Source organism: Engraulis encrasicolus, chromosome 11 (genome assembly GCF_034702125.1).
Source record: "Engraulis encrasicolus isolate BLACKSEA-1 chromosome 11, IST_EnEncr_1.0, whole genome shotgun sequence".
NCBI classification, from domain to species: domain Eukaryota; kingdom Metazoa; phylum Chordata; class Actinopteri; order Clupeiformes; family Engraulidae; genus Engraulis; species Engraulis encrasicolus.
Genome location: NC_085867.1, coordinates 12,117,952 through 12,141,950, shown reverse-complemented (window position 1 = coordinate 12,141,950; position 23,999 = coordinate 12,117,952). Strand labels below are relative to the sequence as shown.

General features: G+C 45.9%; 1 protein-coding gene across 2 annotated transcripts; it reads right to left on the bottom strand.

The window, feature by feature from the left end:
* Positions 1 to 1,912: 1,912 nt before the first annotated feature.
* letm2 (leucine zipper-EF-hand containing transmembrane protein 2) lies at positions 1,913 to 23,709 on the bottom strand. Of its 2 annotated transcripts, XM_063209878.1 has the most exons (11): positions 23,355 to 23,709; positions 22,260 to 22,328; positions 21,218 to 21,752; positions 18,540 to 18,683; positions 17,107 to 17,247; positions 13,234 to 13,437; positions 10,907 to 11,026; positions 9,305 to 9,424; positions 5,814 to 5,921; positions 3,289 to 3,354; positions 1,913 to 2,303 (listed from the first exon to the last, which is right to left on the bottom strand). In XM_063209878.1, the coding sequence occupies exons 2-11, from the start codon at positions 22,304 to 22,306 to the stop codon at positions 2,250 to 2,252; spliced, it is 1,539 nt and encodes a 512-aa protein (XP_063065948.1). In that variant the 5' UTR covers positions 22,307 to 22,328; positions 23,355 to 23,709; the 3' UTR covers positions 1,913 to 2,249. The 2 variants fall into 2 exon arrangements, with proteins under 2 accessions (XP_063065948.1, XP_063065949.1); XM_063209879.1 differs by lacking the exon at positions 3,289 to 3,354.
* Between the last annotated feature and the right edge of the window lie 290 nt (positions 23,710 to 23,999).

Here is a 23,999-nt window from a genome sequence, read left to right as displayed (position 1 = left end):
ACATCCTTTCTTTCTCTGGTCCTTTTCTCCTATATCCGACAGCAGAGGTTCGAGTTGTACAGGTAAAAGCACCGTCTGTTGACCACACGTTTGGCTGAGATGCCTCCAAGATTAAAAAAAAATAATAAACAGAAATACAAAATAAGACCTACAGGTCCACTGAAGAGATGGAGGGGCGAACTGAGGGAGTAGGAATTCCTAGCATCAGGTCAGGAATTATCACACTCGCGCAACAGCAATCTCTCCACACAGTGCACTGACTGAGGTGTGACACACAGCACCGGTTAGCATAACCAGGCTGAGGAAAGGTGGCCATTTTGGGGAGGTGTTTCGTTCAAGTTGCTCCGTCTACAAAATCAAGATCGATTTAAGCTGAAATTTGAGGCAGGGGATTACCTGTTTTGATTAATATGTTTTTGGTTCAGGGGTAAGGGTGGGCAAGTAGGGTGGGGTTAATTCTTAGAAAAATAATATTGATAAGATTATACCCCTTTTTTTCTCAATAATTAGATTAATTCATATTTTAGTGGTTCTTCGCAGTGCATGATGAGGACCTAATTTACATACAAAAAATGCAGAAGCATCATGATTACACCTTAATATATTTACACACATCATTTGCATTTGCACATGTAAACCAAATTTATACTTCAAGTGGACTCCAAATTTCCAAAACCAGTTGATTGCGTGTTTTTGTTGAATTTTTTCAAACCTAAACCACCACTTCAATAGGAAAACCTGATAATAAACCTTATTTGAAAAAAAAAAAAAAGGAACCAAATTCACAAATCAGAATTGCAAAAGGGAAAAAAACAAAACAAAACAGGGGAAAATATTTTTTTTGGATTTGAATAGCTTTACAACAATTGTTCTGGGGTGGGGGGCCATGACGCATAGCGTAAACACATTAAATACACTCCTCAAAAAATAATGACTCTTTTCCATCTGTGCCAAATACATGGCAGATTCTGCCCTGGATGTGTCTCACACACACAAAACAATCTTAACAATCTCCTCAAGGAGTTAAACGCCAAATTCAATTTCCCCTGCGGCAGGAAATCAAGAAGAAAAAGAAACAAATAAACAAAAAAACCTGCACACGTACAATTTTACAATCCCCCAGCAGGCCCAGCCGAGAGGATCTTGTCTTATTATAATAATATTATTATTAATAGTCATAATTATAATAATAATAATAATAACCAGTAGCAGTGACTTTCCTCAAGCTTTCGGAGCAAAGGATATGGCACCAAGCCAACCTGTACAGGGTCGTGGCACTCTACAACATGCCATCATTTACAACAGTCTTCAGGTATTTACAAATGTACATGGCCGTGGGCAATCGAAGCCAACGAGAGACCGGGAGAGAAATAAAGACAGTCCAGGAGGAGGTCATTACTGAGAGACCAGCAGGGGGAGAGGAGAGCAGAGCAAACTACTCTTGACGCGAGTAGAGAGCAAGAAACGGAACATGATGACGATGAAGAGTCCGAAGTTTCCATGGCGACTACAGAAAGGAGGCATTCTATTCTGTAAACATCAGGAGGAGGACAGCAGGAAGGACAGGGTTGTTGTCACCGCGCTTCACTGCCTCAGGGGAAACCTTGAGGCACCCAGCCGAGGATGACCACCATGCCTTCTTAGCTGTTAGGAGTGCAAGGACGGGGGGGTGGGGGTGGGAGTGGGGGGGTGTAGGAGATCGGTCCGGCTCAGCAGACAACCAACCAATCAGGCCCGGCCTTGTCTTCCTTCACTGTAGATAGAAGAGGGCCGTGGGCACTGCAGATGGGTCGTCATTAGCAGACCAGGTTAAGGGACAGGAGATGGGAGGGAAGAGACTTGGCTTCTCACAGTATGAGAAACGCTATTCCTCCACCTTCTGAGGGGGTACGCTGTGGGGTTGGGAGGAGGAGGAGGAGGGAGGGGTGGGGGTCAAAGGGCATTCCTCTCCTTCCTTTCCGTTTCCATGAGCGGGTTACATACTATATGATGCAAGCTTCTCTTGTGTTCCTCAGTTGCTAAGGATGGAGACAGGACGAGGAGGTTTCAGGCGGTGGCTTGAATTAGGACCACCCCCCATTTCTCCTCTGCTCCAGGCACTGAGGTTGGGCGATTTGAGTTTAGACCAAGGTTTGAGTGTGAAGGGAAAGGTAAAGAAGAGAGGGAGGGAAGGAAAGGGTTGGGGTTGTCTAATGTCATCAAGTTTTGGTGGTGGTGGTTGGTAGCGGAGGTGGTAGAGGCGTTTCTCCTCACAACCCATTAGCGCTCATCTTGGACTTCTGCGCCATCTCTGCTCCTTTCGCCTGATTGGACAGAAAACAGGAGGAGAACAACAACATCAGAGACATTCTATATTAGAACTAAGAACATCTTTGACTACATTAAGTGCAACATCACAATAGTTGCAGTTGTTACAGTCGTTAGCAGTAGAAAATAGATTAACCAAGGGTAACTTAAGGTAACGGAGGGTAATAAGCGCTATGTCCACTTGCTCTAACACATGACAAGAGCGGGTAATTGGATTAAAATAAACTGGGGGGAGGGTATTATGCTGAATCACGCTAATCAGGTTATTTCTCCCTCGTTGCTTCGGGGGGCAAAAGGCTAAAACAGAACGTAAACATACAGTCACAGTTACATAAGGCTTCATAAGGCCCCCCCTCTCGCTCCACTTTCCTCCTGTGATCCTTACCAAATATCTACCTAGATTACGGCTGTTCTATTCTTTCTTTCTTTCCTTCCTTCTTTCTTTCTTTCCTCCTTCCTTTTCTTCTAGTGGTTTTATACATCTTATTGAGGGGAGGGGCAGGGGAAAATGGAGAACGGAGGAATTGGGTGCATTCTAATATGTGGACTACAGTCCTCGCTCGCTCCCTTGCATGCTTGTGGCCTTGCGATGACATCACTGACGACCGAAGTGTATGTCATTGGCCATTTCTCAATGTTCTAATGTGCGTCCTTCGAAGTGTGTCAGCCTAATCAGTCACGCCCAGTGATTGGATACTCTGCAGAGTTCACCAAAGAGTATCCAATCACTGGGCGTGACTAATTAGGCTGCCACACTTCGAAAGGCGCACACTAGAACATTGAGAAATGGACAATTCTAATGTCATTTTCTCATTTGCAATTGGTACGGTGAATGAAGAATAGTCCCCCAAAAGTGGTTGTTGTGGCTAGGTTGACAGCGAGGGAAACTTTATTATCGTTTTCTCAGAGGAAAAGCCACAAGCACAGGAGTCGGCATATTGGAATGCACCCATTGGAATCCACATGGACTGGCACACTTACATGTATAAGCTGAGCCTCAGGAGACGGCATCTCCAGCAACCTGGATTTCTCCAGCAACTCCTCCGCCTAGAAGACACCAGACCAGAACAGGCCGGTCAGTCAATCAGGGATGATGCAGGGTGGTCACATTAAAAAAAAATGCATAGAAATGCATAGGGGGGTGCTTAATTAAGAAATGCATTGGTTTGCATAGAAAATGCATAGGGGTACATCAGAATGCACAGAGGCATGTCACCATCAAGGCAGACATGCTTGGTTTGTGTTTTTGTTTTGTTTTTAAATTGTGGTTGGCTACTTCGTTAAGTCCAATCCACAGACTGATTTATTGATTGTTTCTTTGGGATAGCTTCTGCACAATACATGTAAGACGGAGCCCAGCGGATTCAATTTTTTAAGCTGACGGGATGCTATATTTCATACTTTGGGTGGTCCGTGCTTTGCTTAACAAGGGAGATGTACCGGTAGTTAAAGATCACACGTTAGTATTGCAAAGATAACACTACTCACTCCCATCCTTCATTACACCTTCAATAGTGCTCGAAAAGTCACTCTTGGCAGTTTAAGATATGGCTAAACTCAACTCCAGTAGTGACTGTGGTTTAAGTCTTGCCAAAGATTCCAAAGTCACACTGCTGGTAAAGTTAAAAAGCCTTTAATGAAACAGGCTGACACGTAGCGAGTACTCTTGGCAGTATCTGGCCAACAGCAGATGGTACTTCATACTGTAGTAGATCGAACTGGGCCATAAGGACACGTCACTATTAAACTAAGGTAAGCTTATTAACACTGGGCAGATGCTACTCTTGCCAGTACGTCATTACTACTGCTTCTACTTAAGGCTAGCAGAGGTTGCTTCTTGACAGTAACATTTTAGCTCTAGGTAAACAGGCTGCTGCTTGACAGCAAATTTTAGCACTAGGCAGCCGTGGCCTAGTGGCCTAGTGGTTAGAGAGTTGGTCTTTCAGTCTAGGGGTTGCAGGTTCGAATCCCCTTTGACCTCTCCCTACATCTCCATCCATGGCTGAAGTGCCCTTGAGCAAGGCACCTCACCCCACATTGCTCCAGGGACTGTAACCAATACCCTGAAAAATAATAACTAAGTCGCTTTGAATAAATGAAAGCGTCAGCTAAGTGCAATGTAATGTAATTTCTTATCTTGACAGTAACTTTTTAGCCATCGGCTAGCAGAGATTTCTAATCTTGACCGTAACTTCTGATAGTGCCTTTTTTAACAGTATGCAATATGCAAACAGAGGAGGTTAGTCAGTCTCACCAGTCGTTCCAGCACTAGGCTAGCAGAAGCAGTACTCCGCAATGCAGCCGTCCTACACGTGGTCTTCAAGGACATGCGTGTTAAGACCCCAGACACGCAAGCATTGCACACATACTACAGACTAAAGCTACTCTTTTGACCTCTTCTGCAGAAGTGAACAGATACGGTCATCCATCAAAAACAGACTTGTCTGAGCATTCACAAGAGAAAACCGACTTGCCACCTGCTAGCCAACTCAGTCTGACAGAAGCCTATTTATTTAGTGCTTTGAAGTAGAAACCCAGCATGCTTTGGGGGAAAAAACACACACAAACACACACACATACAGGTTACACAGACAGGCATGCTACCTGAAGCAAGGCGACACCTTCAAACTCTTACACAAGAGAGAACCTGAGGTGTTTTTTTATGCAACTTAAGTCTTTGATGTGTGCTGGGCTATCGGACTGCACCAGACCGTGGGTGTTAATGGCAGGAGCTAATCCACACAATAGGTTAATTGAGGGATCTATTGGTCACAGTGGAGTTACTAATGGATAATGTCAAAGTAGGCGCTCAACTTAAGTAGTCAGGAAAGGTGACATACTTCTTCACACCCCACAATTACCACTACTACTACTACTACTACCCGAGATGCAGCTCTGCTTAGAAGCAGAGAATATGTGCGCACATCAGTAGTTATAGGCGCTGGACCAAATAGAAGATAACAGAGGAAATGATTTTTTTTTAAAAAGTCTACAAAACTGTTCTATGCGCCTAGTCCATCATCAAAGTGCAGTATGTTCCTTTCTGTAGCTCTCTTCCTCTCCAGTACGCCCCTCTCTTTTTTCCCAATATTCTTTGGGCTTTTTTATGGCTTTTTTTCCCCTTTTCTTTATTGTGATGGGACAGTAACAGAGGGACAGGATATGAGTGGGAAGAGAGCAACGGGGAAGGCTCTGCAAATGACCACAGCCCGGAATCGAATCCGGATCACCAGTGTAGCACTCGAGTGCCCAGCCGATTGAGCCACGGCTGGGGCCAGTACGTCCCTTTCTGTAGCTCTCCTCCTCTCCAGTATGTTCTTTTTTGTAGCCGTCCTTCAGTCACCCATATGGTACTCACTCAACCATGCAAGCATCTCTCTTATCGTCAGCTCAATGTACTGTGCCTACACTAACAGGTGTCTCTCTCTGTAAACTCAATCTACAGGTCTCTCTCTAGTCACCAACAGTGCGTCTACCTGGGCGACAGGTGAGCACAGGTGTCTTACCTTGCGGTCCTTAATGATGGGAGCCGTGTCCACCAGGACTTCTAGAGAGGCAGAGAGGGGCTTCTCTTTGGCCGCGGCCTCTGCTTCTGATGGGGGAGGGGTTGCCTTCTGTGGATGGAGAGAGAGAGAGAGAGAGAGAGAGAGAGAGAGAGAGAGAGAGAGAGAGAGAGAGAGACAGAGACAGAGAGAGACAGAAACAGAGAGAGAAAGAGAGAGAGAGAGAAAGAGAGAAATATTAGTATTTATTTTACCTTTATCAACAATCACATTGGGATACATTTCTCCTTCACAATTGTGCCCTGGTGTTACGCAACCTATAGTCCAGCCCGATACAGCGGCATGCTGCCGATGTTTTAACAGCACACACACAGAGATAACTTTTATCAGTGCATGCGGGTTAACTTTGTATGGGCTCGATGGGTAACGCAGGGACAATAAATGCATCGTCTGCAGAAGGCTGCCCTCACTCTCACGGTTCAAAGGTAGCTGTTGCATCATCAAAGGTGCGCTGCTGCTGCTGCTGCTAATGCTGGTGCTAGCAGTGCTACGGTCATGTTGTTCTGGGCCTGGGTTTCCTTCTGAGGCCAGCAGAGCGTGTGGACTCGTGCGGGGCAACTAATACTGTACAGAGCCAGCAGGGCACTACTACTGACCTTGTCTAATTGCCTTGACCTAGACCGCTAATATAAGGAGACACCAGCACAGGCGACGTCTGCTCAAGCCGTGACAGAGCCATATGCTGGAAGCTAATGCTAGGAGCTCAAGGTAGTGACTTACACACAGAAGTGCTACATCATCCAATTAAATCAGCTAAAACATCCATGGGATTTATGACAAGGAAGGTCCACAGACCTACATCACGTGCAAAGCCTTAAAAAAAAAACCCAACAGAACCCCACAGACGGAAGCACAAGCATAGTGTGTAGATTCAGTGTACTGTATGGCACTAAAAAGCATATTCTATGGCAGAATATTCTATGGGATCACTACAGACTGTTTAACTCATTTTAGACACATATACGCTGCATTCAGGCTCTTAAGATTTTAGATTTTTTTTAATACAAATGTGGGTATGTTACAGCTGAATGAATACATTCTAATGCAAGATGAGAGTCTTGGGGTTTAATACAACTGATTTCATGTTTTTGTGTACATCAGAGGCTAAGATATTTAGGTTTTTATAGGCTGAGGGTAACTTTCCCAACAAGGGCTTAGGCATTCAGCAGGCGTTTTTTGTAGGTGCTTTATGCATCAATGGGTTGAAGAACACAAGTCGAGTCTTGCATAGAACTGTAAGGGGTCTCACATACCAAAGCCGAACGGAACGGACACGAGACGAACGCGGTCTTTCTGCTTAGTTTCGGCCGGTGTGTTCTACTCTGCCTTTCACACTGACAGCGTCGGTGTGCGCGGCCAGTCCTGTTCAAAACCCCCCACAGCCAAAGCTAGCGTGCCATTCATTTGAATGAGACACCACCGGCATGAAAAATACGCTCGAGTTCTATTTTCCAAATGCAGCGCGGCACGGAGCTGGCTCCCGCGCCACTGTCGCCCGACTACCACCGGTTGGTGTGTAAGGACAGATATGTTTCAATGTATTTTCACAGACGCCGGTAAAAAACTTGGCCGTTCCGCGGCGCTTTACCGCCCTCACGCCGGCGACCGGCGGTGTCTCATGCTGTGTTCCATTATTCACCCTCTGTACTGTGTACCTTGTTTGAGTGCAGTGAAGTACCCTTTCCACCCAGTGCGGAAAGGGCGGTAAGTACGGGTAATGGAACACAGCATCATTCAAATGAATGGCAAAGTAGCATGCTAGCTTTGGCTGTGGGGAGGATTTTGAACAGGACTGGCCACGCAGGCCGACGCTGTCAGTGTGAAAGGCAGAGAAAAACACACCGGCTGAAACTAAGCAGAGGGACCACGTTCGTCCCGCGACCGTTCCGTTCTGCTTTGGTATGTTTGACCCCTAACACTTATGTTCAAATGAACAGAACACAAGTCAAGTCTTACGTAATACTTAGGTTCAAATTCACTGATGAATACTGTAGCATACCCTCAAGTCTTCACGGTCAAGAGGGTCAATGCGGTCAGTCTGACTGATCTAAATAATGGACTGATCAGTCATGGAACACTCCAGACATTCTGGAGACGGAAAACCTCCTCATGCATGAGTCTGGTGCAGGTTAACAACACACAGTGAACTTAAGCATGAGGTCGAGGAATGACGGGAGAGGGCAAGGTGAATGGGGGCAGACACAGCGAAAAGGCCACACAGGTGAGACATGTGGAGAATGTACGTAGAAAAGGTTGATTAGAACCTTGGGGGAGGTGAAGGATCAACAAGAATTAAAAACATTTTTTTTAAAGGCCTCGTCTCTTGTATGAGTCACAACACTTTTTGAAAAAAGTCTTCTGAAACATACACACACAGAAGGTTTAAGACTGTTGATAAGAAAACAAAACAAGTTATGTAAGGGAAGACAGAATGGTGGAGAAGTGAACAGGTGAGGGTGGTGTCAAGCAGTTGGGAGGGTAGAGAACTGAGGGTGGCGTCACACTGTTGGGGTGATGGATAATTGAGTGTGGCATCAGATAGACAGAGACAGGCAGAGTGTTGAGCATTGGGGTAAGTCCAAGAGCCTGGCTCAGTAGTAAACCAGGTTACGTTAAAGGGGTATGCCACTATTTTGGGGCTTAATACAGTTAAAATCGTTGGCTGGGGTTTATAAAGGTGGTAAAGTGTCTTATTTTTCAAGTTAAGCGTTGTCTTGCTTTAAGACAAGTTAAAAGAGGGAATATGTCGCTAAGCTAGTGAAAGTCAATGGATCCGTGTAGCATTGTAGCATGCTACACGGATCCATTGACTTTCACTAGCTTAGTGACATATTCCCTCTTTTAACTTGTCTTAAAGCAAGACAACGCTTAACTTGAAAAATAAGACACTTTAACACCTTTATAAACCCCAGCCAACGATTTTAACTGTATTAAGCCCCAAAATAGTGGCAAACCCCTTTAACCTTGAGGTTGTGGTAAATCATTTCATAGAGGAGCCTGGAGTCCTCATTTTCTTGAACTGAATGACACCTGTGGGCTATCTACCCACAAGGTTTACAACTTGTTGTATGTTAACTTCGCTTAGCCAGGCTTATCACTTAAACATGTTCTTGGAATGCCCACCCAGGTTCCAATCCAGTCACACTGTTATGGAGGTGGAGAATTGATAGTAGTATCAGATGGACACCGTGTTGAGAAGAGTGTTGAGAACCGTGGCCTGTCTCAAAGTGTCAAAGCCTTGCTAGGACGAGTAACAACCATTTTTCGCGCATCTCATCAGGGGTGTCCAATTACTAATTACACTTAGAACTAGTGATTGGATATTCTGTGGTGCAATCCAGGAAAAATGGGCGTTCCTCATCCTAGCAAAGCTAGAACACTTTGAGAAATGCCCAGTCTCGAGAGAGTTGAGGACAGGTTGCACCTCCACGTACCTCCAGCTTGGGGACAGGTGGGATGACTGGTGGCTTGGGCGTGAGGTCGGTCAGGTACATGGCCCGAGACAGCAGCAGCAAAGATGGCGGCACGTTCTCCTTCAGGTGCAGGTCCACCCACTGGCAGTCACAACAGAACAAAAGGTCAAGGGTCAGCCAACAACACAAACAAACAAATCTAGACTGCTTTTCACACAACAACTCACGCCTCACTAGTTAAGCTTCTTTTGTGTGTTGTGCAGACTGTTCTGTGTTTGTACGTTCAAACGGATTATTCAGTTCAGCATAGAAAGTTGCTTTGTACTTGTAAGTGTGCCATTAGTTAATCTTATTTAGTGTATGCGGTACAAGCTGTATTTGTGTGTTTCGAACATTGTATTCAGTTCAACACAGAAAATTGCTTTGTAAGCTAGGTTGTAAAGCCAGGGGAGTGAGCTTTCCTCAAACTCCAAAAGAAGTACATCTTGACATGATGTGCATATGTGTGCACTCTACTTTACTTTATAAAACTAAAAGCTACTTTGCATCTGCACTTGTTGTTCTGTATATTTCCTGTGCACTTCGTATCTGCTAGTGATGTTGGCTATGATTATATCCTCGATTCTAAGTCACTTTGCTTTTTAAAAAAAGCATCTGCCAAATGCAATGCAAAGTAAAAGTACAGCTTTGTATTAAAGGCAGGTAACCCTTGGTGCAGCAGAAGCAAACATCGTTCAAGTATTCCACAAAGGATTTTTAAAAATAAAAAGTTAGTGGTCACGTTAGGAGCATTGTACAATGTCCACGTGAGTCACAAAAGTCAGAGAGCAGTGTGCCCAGGCTGTCAAAGCCACCCCACCACAGGGTAGGTCAGAGAGTTCCAGAACTGTAAAGTACTCAGAGTACCAGTACAGCAAAGCATGCCAGGATTTACCCCCCCTCGGCTATGGCTGCCAGGGGGCAGAGATGCACCATGTGTGCGAGTGAGTGAGTGAGTGAGTGAGTGTGAGAGAGATAGAGAGAGAGATTGAGAAAGAGTGGGGGGAGGTGCAGTAAGCGTGTCTATAGATATGCATATGCATAGGAGAATGTGCATGTGAAAAACGAGATGGTGTGTATTTATGGGTACGCATGTTAACATGTGTGTCTGAGGGGACAAAAAGAGTCAGTTGTTCCGGGCCCAGGGAGAGAGGGCCCCCAGAATTGGGTCCTCCTTATATTGTAAGTAGTATGATGATTTTGTCTTTGGCCCCACTAAAGCGGTCAACGTGTGTGTTACAAGTGTTGTGTGTGGTGGCGTGCGTGCTGTGTGTGTGCGCTGCGTGTGTGTGTGTGTGTATGTTGCGCGCGCGTGCACGCGTGTGTGTGTCTGTGTTGCATGTGTGTGTTGCGTGCGTGTGTGTGTGTGTGTGTGTGTTGCGAGTGCGTGTGTTGCATGTGTGTGTTGCGCGTGTGTGTGTGTTGCGCTGTGTGTGTCTGTTGCGCTGTGTGTGTCTGTTGCGCTGTGTGTGTCTGTTGCGCGCACGCGCGCGCGCGCGCGTGTGTGTGTGTATGTTGCGTGTGTGTGTGTCTGTGTTGCGAGTGCGTGTGTTGCATGTGTGTGTTGCGTGCGTGTGTGTGTACCTGCTGCAGCTGCTGCCGCAGTTGATCGGTTGTCACCCCCAGCGCTCTCATGCCTCGACTCCTGCAGGCGGCCTGCAGCTCCGCTACACTCATGGCAGCCACGCCCTCCGAAGCAATCATCTACACAACACGCACACACACACACACACACACACCACGCACACACGCGCAACACACACACAACACACATGCAACACACACACACACGCAACATACACACATATGCAACACACACTCACACGCAACACACGCAACACACGCAACACACGCAACACACGCAACACACGCAACACACGCAACACACACACACACACACACACACGCGCACACACACACGCAACACACACACACGCGAAGTGCAGACAGGATTATGCAACATGAACAATGGCTGTACTTCTGGAGAACTCATAGATCAGGAAGAAAACGACAGACATGCGAAATAGAGGAGGGGCCTTAATTCGCACATGCTCAGACAATGTCTTCTTCTAGACACCTGAGACACCTAATTACAGGGGTAAAAAAAAAAGGAAAAAAAGAAAGAGAAAGAGCGCGAGATTGAGTAACAGAGAGAGCAAGAGTGCGGCAGAGAGAGAGAGAGAGAGAGAGAGAGAGAGAGAGAGAGAGAGAGAGAGAGAGAGAGAGAGAGAGAGAGAGAGAGAGAGAGAGAGAGAGAGAGAGAGAGAGAGAGACAGAGAGAGAGAGAGAGAGAGAGCGCAAGAGAAAGCGAGAAAATGTTTGTTTCACGTACTTGAGACAAAAATGGGTGGGGTTAGGACAAGAAAGGAAAGCATAGCAAAAGCAGGAAGTGCAGATAGGTAAAGGCTTAGATAACTAGAGAAGTACAGTAATCATGTGACCGCTCACTAGACACTTTATGACGGGCTGCTCCGCTAAGCGGCTCCGCTCGCCACGGCTATTAGAACAGCATGTGCTTTTAGAGAGGGCCAGCTTCCTTCATCTCTCCGCAGCTCTCTCTCTCTCTCTCTCGCTCTCTCTGGCCCTCTATCTTTTGCTCAGTCTTCCTCTATTTTTTTCTTCTCCCTGTTCTCTGCCTCCCTCTCCCTCACTCGATTTCTCTTTCTCTCTCCCTTTCTCCCCCAGCGACTCTCTCTCTCTTGCTCCGTCTCCTACTGCCTTTCTCTCTCTCTCTATTGCTGTCTCCCCCCCGACTCTCTCTCTCTCTCTCTCTCTCTCTCCCCCTCTGTCTGTCTCTATTTCTCTCTCTACTACTCTCTCTCTTTCTCTATTGCTCTTTCTCTTTTGCTCTCTCTCTCTCATGCAATCCCTCCTTCGCATACTCATTCTTCATCACTTGCTTTTAAGTTTTTATGCACCAATAAGTTTACCCTGGCTAGCATTTGGGTGTGGCATGTTTGCTATTTTCACCCAGTTTCTCTTGTATACGTGGGTTCTAAATTTTGTTTATAACCTGACTGCACAAACCTAGCACAACTCAACCTCTGATTGTTGGAAACCGCTGACGGTCAAAAAATTAGCTTGGCTGCCAGTGTCTTGACCCTCCTCATAACATCGTGTTGATAAACACTGAGAACCCATGTATTGTACCTCAATATTTCCACTTGGAATGAGTGAAAATGGAAGGGTAAACATGCCATCATCTTCGTATAACTGTTTTCAATGCCACTTAAGTTCTCACAGCTTGTTTTCATTTCCCCTCGTCCCCCATTTCATCCATGATACTTTCTCAACATCCTATATTCAGTCCTCACTCAGCATCTTGACACCCATCTGCAGCCCTCTTCCTAATCTCTTCCTCTAGCTTAACCCTCTCCAGTCTGTCCATCGGTATGCCTCCCGGTCTGCCTGTCAATCTGCCGCGTCATTCTGTTTCCCAGTCTGCTACATCATTCCGTCTCCCAATCTGCTGCATCATTCTGTCACTCAAGCTTATCTGCCAATCTGTCTCTCCGTAAACAAAAGGGTACGTCTAAAGTTGGTAGTCCGAAAGTGCTCTTTGGTGAAAAATTTAAAAGGACTTGAGTATCAAAGGCACTCTTCCAAAAAGTGAAAACATCTTTATAAAACGGCTAAGTCATTATAGACATGTTAAAACGGCAACATGTTTCGGCCATCTGAAGGCCATGTTGTGGCCTTCTTCTTCCCTTCCTTCCCTCCATGTCCATCTCTCTCCCTCGTCGTCTGCCGTAAGTCAATGGGCTGCAGAGCTACGCATCTACCCACCCACGGGGCTATATAGCCATCCATCTAGCTATCTGGAAGAGCAGCAGATTGTCGCTAAACCCCTCTCTCTATCAATCTATCTACACTCCATCCATCCATCCATCCATCCAACCATCATGTCTCACCTCGTCGTCAGACTTGATGTTGCGCAGCTGCATGAGCAGCTGAAATCGCAGCAGGTTGTTGGTGCCGATGGGCTGCAGCTCCAGCAGCTTGCACAGAGCCACCAGCTGGGGGCGCTCCAGGTGCTCCAGCGTCAGCTCGTCCTCAAACAGCTTGGAGAACTTGACGATGTCCTTGGTGCTCGGCTGCTCGCCCGTGTGGCGCACCTGGTCGTCATGGGGACAATGGGGAGGGGGAAGAGAGTAAGCTTTGTTAGGACGTGTGCTCAGCAAAGAGTTTGTAGCTTTGAAAACAGGGCTTGACACTGGCACCTGCTAACCAGTCTACTACTACTAAGCTTTGTTAGGACATGTGCTCAGCAAAGTAGGTAGCTTTTTAAGTGCATGTGTTCACCAAAGACTTTCTAGCTGTGAAAGCAGGGCTTGACATGCATTGGAACCTGCCAACCGGTCAACCGAGGGTGAACAAGTGCATGTGACAAAAGACACAGTAGCATACATTGTTTACCCATTGTATATCAAATTAAAAACTGAACACATCTTAGTCATTTTTTTCTGATTACTTTGATTATAGTGATTTATTCATCATATAGAAAGCAACATAACAGTCATTGTCACTAGCCCAAGCATCAAGATTGTCAGCTTGTGCTCAGCAGAGAAGGTAGCTTTGTCAGTACATGTGCTTTTGTATCTAGGTTGTGGTGCACCTGGACAGGAGAAAGTTAAATTTGAAAGGTCAGAGTGGATGTGCATTTATAATGCATTGCATTTGCCGTCAGGAGGTTGCGTATTATAAGTGATTGCGTCAGTATTTTTCAGTTCAGTCTTGCAGAATCAATGTTTAATACTACAGTGACGTAGATGTTGATATTTGGTGAGGATTTTTACAAAATATAGAAATATTTTTCCAGAATCTGGATAGCAGTTGTCCTATTCCAGAATGACTCTGTAAGATAATGCAGCTATCTGACCCAGTCATTGTGTTTATAACGGCACTTGCAGTCAGTCTGACCAAAGAATCCCGGTTGCTACTACAACTTCATGCGTCTGCTTTCCCAGAGAGTGAAGAGTTCAAATATCTGACAGACAGACAGACAGACAGACAGACAGACAGACAGACAGACAGACAGACAGACAGACAGACAGACAGACCGAGAGATGTGGGTGTAGTCTGTTTACCCTGCCACTGCCAGTCAACAGGTTAACACTAGGGCGCCCTTTGCAAACCAGTTTTGCATGACAAAAACCAAAACATCCCTCCAGGCAGAATTGCTCTTAACCGCTTTTCATGCACAATTGAAAAGGGCAGCTCAAATTACACTTTCAACTCCTTGGTATCTTCTACAAGTAAAGATAAGGCTGTCAGCACGTCAATGAGCATAGCAGAAGGGAAAACAATTAGAACAGTAACTCCACAGCAGCAGATTACCGTAACACTCGGGCCAAATAACATTACACAACATTGAATCAGTGCAGCAGCCTCAGACGTCAAAACAAGTACACACAAACATTTTGCCACAGCTGAAAGGGTTGCCTTGTGCGTCTTGTGCTTCTCATCCTACTGGCCCACATGTGAACGACGAGTGCCTGGAAGGCTGATCTGTACCAGACGCGTGAACTGTAGAAGAGCCTGGAGCCATTTCTTCAGAAATTGAGGAATCCAGGCTCTTCTATTAGGTGATGGTTTATACCTGAAGCAGCCTCTAGTGTAGGCCCTCACCTCTCCCTTATCCCCCTCTCTCCTCAGAAGAACACAATCATCTGTTTTGGGTCTGGCTTGGTAAAACGCTCGTAACAATAGGATTACAGTGTTCTCCTCACAATATTAACACTACATTCAGATGTTTTAGGTCTGGCTTGTTCATTCAGCTTTCAGGATTTAGGTGGTCACATGGTTGCAGCCGTACTGTTAGAGCTGTAGGATTAAAGTGCTATGCCTACAATTACACAACAAAAAACAAAACAATATTTTAGGGTCAGCCCAGTCGTGTTGTTACAGAAGGAGGATTGAAGTGTTTTCCTCATAATAATAACCCCCAGGCCCCCATTCACTCTTCATGTGTTTTGGGTTTTTGTTCAAACATTCAAGGTTGAGGTGTTCACATGCTGCAGGTTAGCCAGTGCAGTCCTGCTATGTTCATAACAGAACACGCAGAACATCACAGCATTCATATACACTCACTCACCGGCCACTTCATTAGGAACTCCTCTCTAATGCTGGGTTGGACCCCCTTTTGCATTCAGAACTGCCTGAACTGCCTGCAACAATGCTCGGGTAGGCAGTGGCCATTCTTTGTAAACCCTAGAGATGGTTGTGTGTGGAAATCCCAGTAGATCAGTATTTTCTGAAATACGCAAATCAAGCCCTTTCAGCTTGACAGCCATGCCATGTTCAAAGTCATTTAAATAACCTTTATTCCCCATTATGATGCTTGGTTTGAACAGCATCAGATCATCTCGACCATGTCTACATGCATAAATGCATTGAGTTGCCACCATGTGATTGGGTGATCAGAAATTTGCCTCAATGTGCAGTTGTAACAGGTGTTCCTAATGTAGTGGCCGGTGAGTGTATTTTGGGGCTAAACTGTTCAAATGTTATGGGTTGTGCCGTTAACATGTTTGGATGTTATCAAGTCCAGGCATACTGTTCCGAGGGTGGGAGAATTGGCGTGCTCCCCTCACAATACTAACAGTGTTCAAATATGCAGGGTCGGGATGTTCACATGGTTGGAGGTTAGCTAGTTCAGACGTACTGTTACCGTAGGAGGATTAGCATGCCCTGTTAGACTGTGGCGTCACTGAAAGATGAAAAGGGTCAGAAATCGGCACAAGACCCCGGCACACAGTACAGTACAAATTCCTTCATGTCTCACTTCACCGATTCGCATGTTTTGATATAATCTGGTTCATGCATACCGTTGCACAGAGGGAGAATTGGCGTGCTCCCCTCACAATACCACAGTGTTCCAAATATGCGGGGTCGAGATGTTCACATGTTTGGAGGTTAGCTAGTTCAGGCGTACTGTTACCGTAGGGGGATTAGCAAAAGGGTCAGAAATCGGCACAAGACCCCGGCGTACAGTACACATTCCTTCACGTCTCACCCCACAGAGTTGCTCACCTCCCGGCACTCTAATCACCCTTCTTTTATGGCACATTTCCAAAACACTGACCCTTACTTACACAATTCCAAACTAGGCAATTTCGGAGTCTTGAGTTTTTAATCCTTTTTCTTTGCGGGCTGCTGCACACTTCACAGCACATGATCGTGCCCAATTGTGTAAGGTTACGTTTTGCGTCTCTTGGGTTGTTACTATGACTTCTGTAAGATTACTTTCAGTTCCGCGGGCCATTACTCCAGTTTCTGTAGATCTGTCACTTAAAGTCTGTAGTAGTTTCTGGGTTACCTGAAAGGTTGTTACTGTGGTTTCTAAAACATAACTTTTGCTTTCAGAAGTCGTCACTCTGGTTTCTAAAAGATTATCACCTGCTGTCTTCTGTAATTGTTTCTGGTGAACTCTACTGCCCTGAGAGTCGTTGTCTTGCTGTGGTTTCTGTGCTTGGCTTGAGCTGTTTACTTTCAGTTATGTGAAAGTATGTGTGTAGATAAGTGTACATTTGTAAATGTCCATTTATGCGCATGTTGTCATTTCTTTTGGTACTTAGTCTTTTTGTACAAAATGTGATGTCTGTGATTTCAATTTCTTTGCTTGTTAACATCTAGCTTGCCTATTTTGGACACCAGATGGAAATTAGCCTCTCTGCTATAATCGGTCACATTTATATATCTATATTTGTATACGTTCATGAATGTGCGAAGTCCTGAAAAATAAAGTTAAGTAAAGTACTCTACTCCACTCTTCTCCTCCTCACCTGCTGTACGTAGGTGGAGAACTTCTGCGTCTCGTCTCCGGAGACAGCGGCCTTGTTGCGGCGGGCCATCTCTGCGATGGTCTCCTGGAGGAACTTGGCCAGCTCCAGCTTGGCTGCCAGTCCTTTCCTCTGCTTCTCCTCCTGCAGGTAGACACATGGCACAAAGTTACAGAAGGAAAAAAACACCACTGACATAAATACTACAGATTTCAGAGCTCCAGACTAACTTTTTGCTCTGGTTGCACTGGTGCGCCTACATTTTTTTTGGAGCACCACTTTAGTCGCACTCTGGAGTCCTCCTGGATTGTATATTTTACATCCATATCTTCATTTCTAATCCACACTCAGCAATTTACACAATTAATTGTTTCATCCTTTATCCATTTCTCTTATAGACCCAGCCGGCAACTCTGGGCCGGCCCATGAAATTGCTAGTTTTCCCCCACGGTAGCCCCACCCGCTGTTTTGATACAAATAACCACCACAGTAAGGATTAAACATTTAAGAAGCATCAACGCCTCGCTTCAGACCACTTCATCATGTAATTAGATCATTATGCTAATTGGTAAATACTACAAACAATAATTATGCAGTGCAGTGGCACTTCCAGGAGTTTAAACCCCCTTCAACAAGTATAACAAGAATCGAATCGTGATGAATCGATTTAAAGCCTTCAGAATCTAAATCGAATCGATTCAGGAACTTGCCAGTGATACCCAGCCCTAAAAGTAACCATGTAGCTCTAGCCCTGAATTCAGAGTTGAATTACGACTCACTCAAGAGCTCATTGACCACCATAAATAAAAAGACCCAGAATCTAGGTCAGAGTGAGCCATTAAACAGGTGAGCAGAGCCAATCCACTTCCAAGCACGCAGTGGACATTCACGTGCCTGGGAGCCAAGAAACATCAGTGAACCGGCTGGTCACTCAGCTGACCCAGAATGAGGAGTATGTTTATGGCCAGTCGTATTGGCAGCAACAGCAGCCGACACTTGACATTGGTCCTGCTGACCCCTGGGCCAAGTTTGCTCACGTTCACATTGAAAGTGCATTTAGAAACGAGTGACCCAGCTATCTCTGGCTCCACTGCTCACGTTGGTTGGGGGGGCACACAACTAAAGTAGGCCGGTGAACGGGTGACACTTCTCGAGTTTCAGTGGATTCAATGACGTGCGCAGATCAGCTCACAAATTGGGGGGGGGGCGCCCAGGCACGTGTACCAGGTGCCGCACACACTCTCACACACAACACACACACACACACACACACACACACACACACACACACACACACACACACACACACACACACACACACACACACACACACACACACACACACACACACACACACACACACACACACACACACACACACACACACAACACACACACACACACACTTCGTAAGGGGGGGGGTAGACTTGACTTGCCTTCTTGGTCTCTGTCTCGAAGGTGGAGGGCAGCATCTCGGGGAAGAGCTTGAGGAAGACGGGCAACAGGAACTCCATGAAGGGCACGATGATGAAGACCATGAAGGGCACCAGACGGAAGAGGTCCGCACACGTCCTCATCAGCTACACAGGGGAGGAGAGCAGGAGGACAACAGGCGTTACACATCAACTCGAAAACAAGAACACACACACACACACACGTTCAGGGTTCTAATGCTGGTGTAATATACATTTGGCTGGTAGAAAAGACTAACTTAATAGCCACTTTGACCCATTAGTGAGTGAGTGTTTGGCTAGTAAGATTAAAATCTACTAGCCATTTTGGTTAAGAATAAAAAGATATTTTAGAGCCCTGCACACCACTAATACCAGGCGGAAGAAGTGTGCCCACCTCCTCAACTTAAGTGGACAAGAGGTGATAACAAAGACAAGAAAACATCAAATAGCGCACACACAAACCCCTGCAACACACAACACAATTTTAAAGCAATACAGAAAGGAAATGGAATCTTCTGGAATACACCATACGCCTCTGACCCAGTGGCCACTTTTAACCAATAGCAATCAGTAGTCATCAGGTGCTCTAGAAGTAGGAAGAACTGTGACTTGTGTAGTGCAACAGAGCCAAATAAGCAAATCCAGAGGAATTTGAAGGTTAAATAAACTCCTGAAGCGTGTTTGCCATGCACATTTGAGGTAAGTTATAGATTAACACTGCATTGAAGTGAGTTATACTAGAAGACTTCTGCAAAGACTACCAGTGATTATTCACTAAAATCCAGGCCCATTGTTTTTTTTTCTCAGTGGAATGGTGCTGTGAAAATACTCAAGATCTGATAATTTGGCACATGTTTCACTATTTCACCATCACCACAGCACTCGCTGTCGTCATTGGTATTGTTTTTGTTTACATCCATCTCAATGCCAATCCAGTCTGTTGGACATTGGTTTGGGCCACGGGCACCGTACCAACTCCTCTGTCCATTGCAAATTAGCTGGCAAGAAACCCTTTCATATATATTGGGACAGCTTACGGATAAGAGTCTCACTTCTGATAAGAGACTAGTAGATTGTAGGCATTTGTTCCCCCTTATCTTTATCTTTTTGGCAGCGTTTATGTTTGGGCTGAGGACAGTGAGTGAAATCACAAAACTGCTATCGAAGCTTAACCATTGCCTGCTATCTTGTGGTGAAGTCCTTAACTTGTGCTTGCACATCCAGAAACAAAACAAATAGAAATGGCAAAAATAAAATGGTGAAAAAAACCAAGTGAACAGCAACAACGACGAAAGAAACAAAGGTCAGGTGACAAGGAACGGCTTAAGTGTCTACATATTGTGGAGCATATGCGCATGCCTACTTAACCTGCTCCAAAACCACAGAGGAACAGGAAGGAGAAGAAGAGGACAAGGCGTATCCTCCACCAGCTGCTCTCTCTCTTAAGTCCCACATGCCCTGCCTGCAGGCTGTCCAGATGCTGCACAGGAGGCCAAACAGCACTACTCTATAGGACACATCTGGGGGAAACATTGCCAGCCACCATGCACGCTACATTCCCGCATCCTACGCTGGAATATGTTCTGCAGTAAACTAACTGGAGAGGATGAATCCATGCAAAAAAAACCCAAGGCTAGCCATGTTGTCACACCTGATTACTTAGCCAACAACTAGCTTAGATATCCTGGAGCTACCTCCACAACATGGCTTGACATCTAAACAGTATTCTCACCAGATCACCTACTATCCTTTTAGAAGAGGAAAATCTGTTAAACACTTCACAACAAACTTCACAGATGAAAAGGCAAACAACCCGCAGGTGTGTAGTGAGGCAAAAGTGGAATGTTTGGGCTCTCCTGTTACAAGATGTAAACACTAAACACTCATGTTAAATGATCAATCTGGGAGGAATCGATTCCAATTTAATTCCATAATTCAAACAAAAGATACCGCTGTGTTAAATAGGTCACAAGCGCCTTCTGCTGCGTTTGTGCACCAGGCAGGGTTTGGCCTACAAAGAACCACTGAGAATAGCCCTCTGAAAAGGTTGGCACGCAGGCAGGCAGTAAAAAAATCGACAGTGACTATTAGTCTCACAGAGACATTAGTGCAAGAACTCAAGAACCAACCACCACCACAGGGACAAGTTGCCTGCAATGCATGATCCAATCTCTATAACAACACAGTAGGTCAGCTCCAAAGTCCACCGTGACAGGCTACAGTAGAACACATCAGCTCCAAGGTGACTACAGTATTACATCATATCAGATCTTCATGTTTTACAGACTTCAGCATAACACCAGGTATGTCCACAAAGACAAAGAGCAATATCTCTATTTTAGGCAATATATCTAATTTTAGCGTATATTTTGTGGTTGGATTTGTAATGACTAACTATCTTGTAACAATTTTGTTTTTGTTATGTCCTTTTATTTTTATTGACCGGGGACAAAACAATATTTCACCCGACATCTGTTGACAAAAATCAGAGGATTCTGGAGGCAATTGTCCACAGCACCAGACTGTGGTGAGCCACTGTGACTCCATTGCCTTCGCAAGGCACAACAAACCTCCTGGATCCTGGATGGAAGAGCAAGAGCCACCATGATGACAGGAGGACCATGAAGTCTGAAACAACAACAACAACAACAACAACTCACCCGTCTCCTCTCCCTCCTGGTGAGCAGCTGTCCGTGCAGCAGCCTCCACACCATGCGCCCGGCGATTTTGGTGTCGATGCCCAGTAACCGGAAGCCGTCATAGTAGTGCCGTAGCTCATCCACGAACCTCTGGCCCAGGGACTTGCGGACCACCGCCTTGCTGGAGGCAGCGGCTGTGGCGGCCGGAGATGGCGACGATGATGCCGCCGCTGCTGCCGTAGAAGCAGCAGCAGCAGCAGCCGGGGGAGGCGGGGGTGCAGGTGGAGTGGGTTCGCTCGGCGGTGTGGTAGCCTGGGCGCCTCCCGGCGTGTCTTTGATCTCCTGGAGCCAGGTGCAGGCGCTGTGCAGGGGCCGGGCCGGCACGCAGCCGTGGCGGGCGTAGTTTGTGGCGGAGGAGGAGGGGCATCGTGGGTACACGGGGCGGAGGACTCGGGCGATTAGGACGGCGCGGCCGGATAAGTCCGAGTGGTAGCGGATGCAGGCGGTGGAGGGTAGAGAGGCACAGCCATGGCGCTTGGAGAGCAAGTAGGAACCCCTGCAAGTGCCATCACGCACACACACAAAACACAAATATACATAGGAGTTAGAGCACCCAAATGCCATCACGCACGCACACACACACACAAACACATACATATACATATACATAGGAGTTAGAGCCCCCGCTCTCGAGGAGAGACATTTGATCAGCAACCTACTTTCAAAACAACTTCATGAGTGACAGGAGGGGAAGGCACACAAAGTGCAAGCCCCCCCTCAACATAGCATGTGTGGGAAAACATCAGTAGTTGGGGAGCCCTATAAAACATGCATGTGCTTTACAGCAAGATCAAATAAATCTATAATAAAGATGATAATGTTGTGAAACCATGTTGTGATTCTTAACAGATATGTGAGAGTGGTTACCTGAACATGTCATGTATAGTGTGTCAGAAGACAGAATGGCGTGGTAGCAATTGTGTGTTAGATTCTTAGTCACCTTTGCCGCTATTAAGAAGATTTAAGCTAACACGTTAGGGGTTTTAAGCGCTAAATTACTCACCTTGATCTCGTTACGGCAAGCAGCACTTGGGAGCTAAACACGGTCATATCGTGAGGCGGTCAAGGTCCCCTGCGGAGTAAACAAAACGGTGAGAATGACACAAATATCAATGATCCTCCCTTATTAAGGAACATTAAACAAACGTATTAACAAAAGCGAGCCGAGGTGGTGGTAAGATTGTAGACAAACAAGCCTGTCGTGTTTACTTTCTGCTAGCTCAATGCAGTGGCCTACCAACCCCTTTCTGGTGAAAAGACGCCGTGGCTGTCAGCTGGCCAAACACAGGTACTGCAACCTTATGCTGACTCACGTGCCCATAATAGGTCAGTGATTTCTACTAAGCTAGGAAAACAAATACGACAGAAGGCCCAGGCCCCCGTAGTCGCCATTACCACCACTAAAGAAATGAAACCAATGAAAGGCTAGTCATTTGAGTGATTCTGAGGCCTTTCTCCGACAGTTTGTGTCACCCGCCGTCCATACTTGTTGCATAACAAGGCAGCTCACATGGCTTCCAAAGGTAAGGGTTCGGCCCATGTTACAAAACAGCTTTAACGACATACTAATTACAATCATTCAATAACAAGAACAATATGTACAGTATTTTACCTAAAATATGTTTTCAACATGGCCATTGTGAACAACCACCCGCAATGTATAATCCGTGATACATGCACAAGCCGATTCCTACTGTACAGCCATGTTCTATGTGATGCTGCAATAGGCCTCGGCTTGCATGCAAGTACATTAGCACATCGGCTACACCAGCAACTACAGAGAATCTAAACATAACAGCGGGTCCCTGAGACATCTAACATAATATATCTACCACTAAACACAAGAGGGGACCATTAACAAAGTTCAAAATAACGTTATACGCCCGTCTTTTCGAGAAATCTGCAAAGGACAAGAGAGGATCACCGTGTTCCTTTCCGTGGGCTACCGGGGAGGCTAGCGTAGCTTGGCAGCTAACAGTAAATGCGCTGGGCCACACGGTCCGATACCCCGGATCGACTGGCTGGTAGTTTCTACCAGTAGATGACAACAGCAAATCGAAATTAATTAAACAGTTTGTTAGTGGTGATCGGCACGTACCTTGTAAATTATATGGTATCCTATCCACAAAACTTTCCACTGTTAAACGGCGACCATTTCATTCGTTGACAGGTTGGATGACGGCTGTAAAAAAAATGGAGCTGAGCTTAGCTAGAATACACTCCTCCCGACGCAGAGGGTCAAATTTCTTTGGCAAAGACGTTCCAAGTGCAACACAGTTTCCGTAGTGTACAAGATACTCCATTCACGTTGGTCGGTAAAACATCAGCAGCGTTACAGAGAAACACATTCAAGAAGACAGACCGTTGTATTGTGACCGAAATCCATGGAAAATTACAAATTTTCGGTCTTGGTCGCCATCGGCCAGCCCGTCTCAACTGCGATCGGGCACTGAGGGTCGAAAGAGGGGGTGCGGCCTGATAACAAGCCGTGCACGCCAATGGCTGTTTACTTCGGAGCTGTGACGTCGGCCAATCAGATGTGTGGAGAGCTGCAGTGGAACTTCCCCATGACTGCATCTGTTTCGCACTGTGGATGGTTGACTTGTAATTACTGTATTCTAACAGCAGACTATTTCCACTTGTGTGGACTGTATGAATGCGGCATCAGCTGAGTCTATTTGCCATGACTCATTTTGAATCATTTGGTCCACATCTCACTAGTCTAGTAGTCTGACTCAGTGAT

Coding starts and splice junctions, on each gene's coding strand:
- letm2 (XM_063209878.1), bottom strand. CDS start 22,306: ATGACCGTGTTTAGCTCCCAAGTGCTGCTTGCCGTAACGAGATCAAG. Junction 21,753..22,259: donor CTTGCCGTAACGAGATCAAG/GTGAGTAATTTA, acceptor TGGCACTTGCAG/GGGTTCCTACTTGCTCTCCA. Junction 13,438..17,106: donor TCTCCACCTACGTACAGCAG/GTGAGGAGGAGA, acceptor CATGACGACCAG/GTGCGCCACACGGGCGAGCA.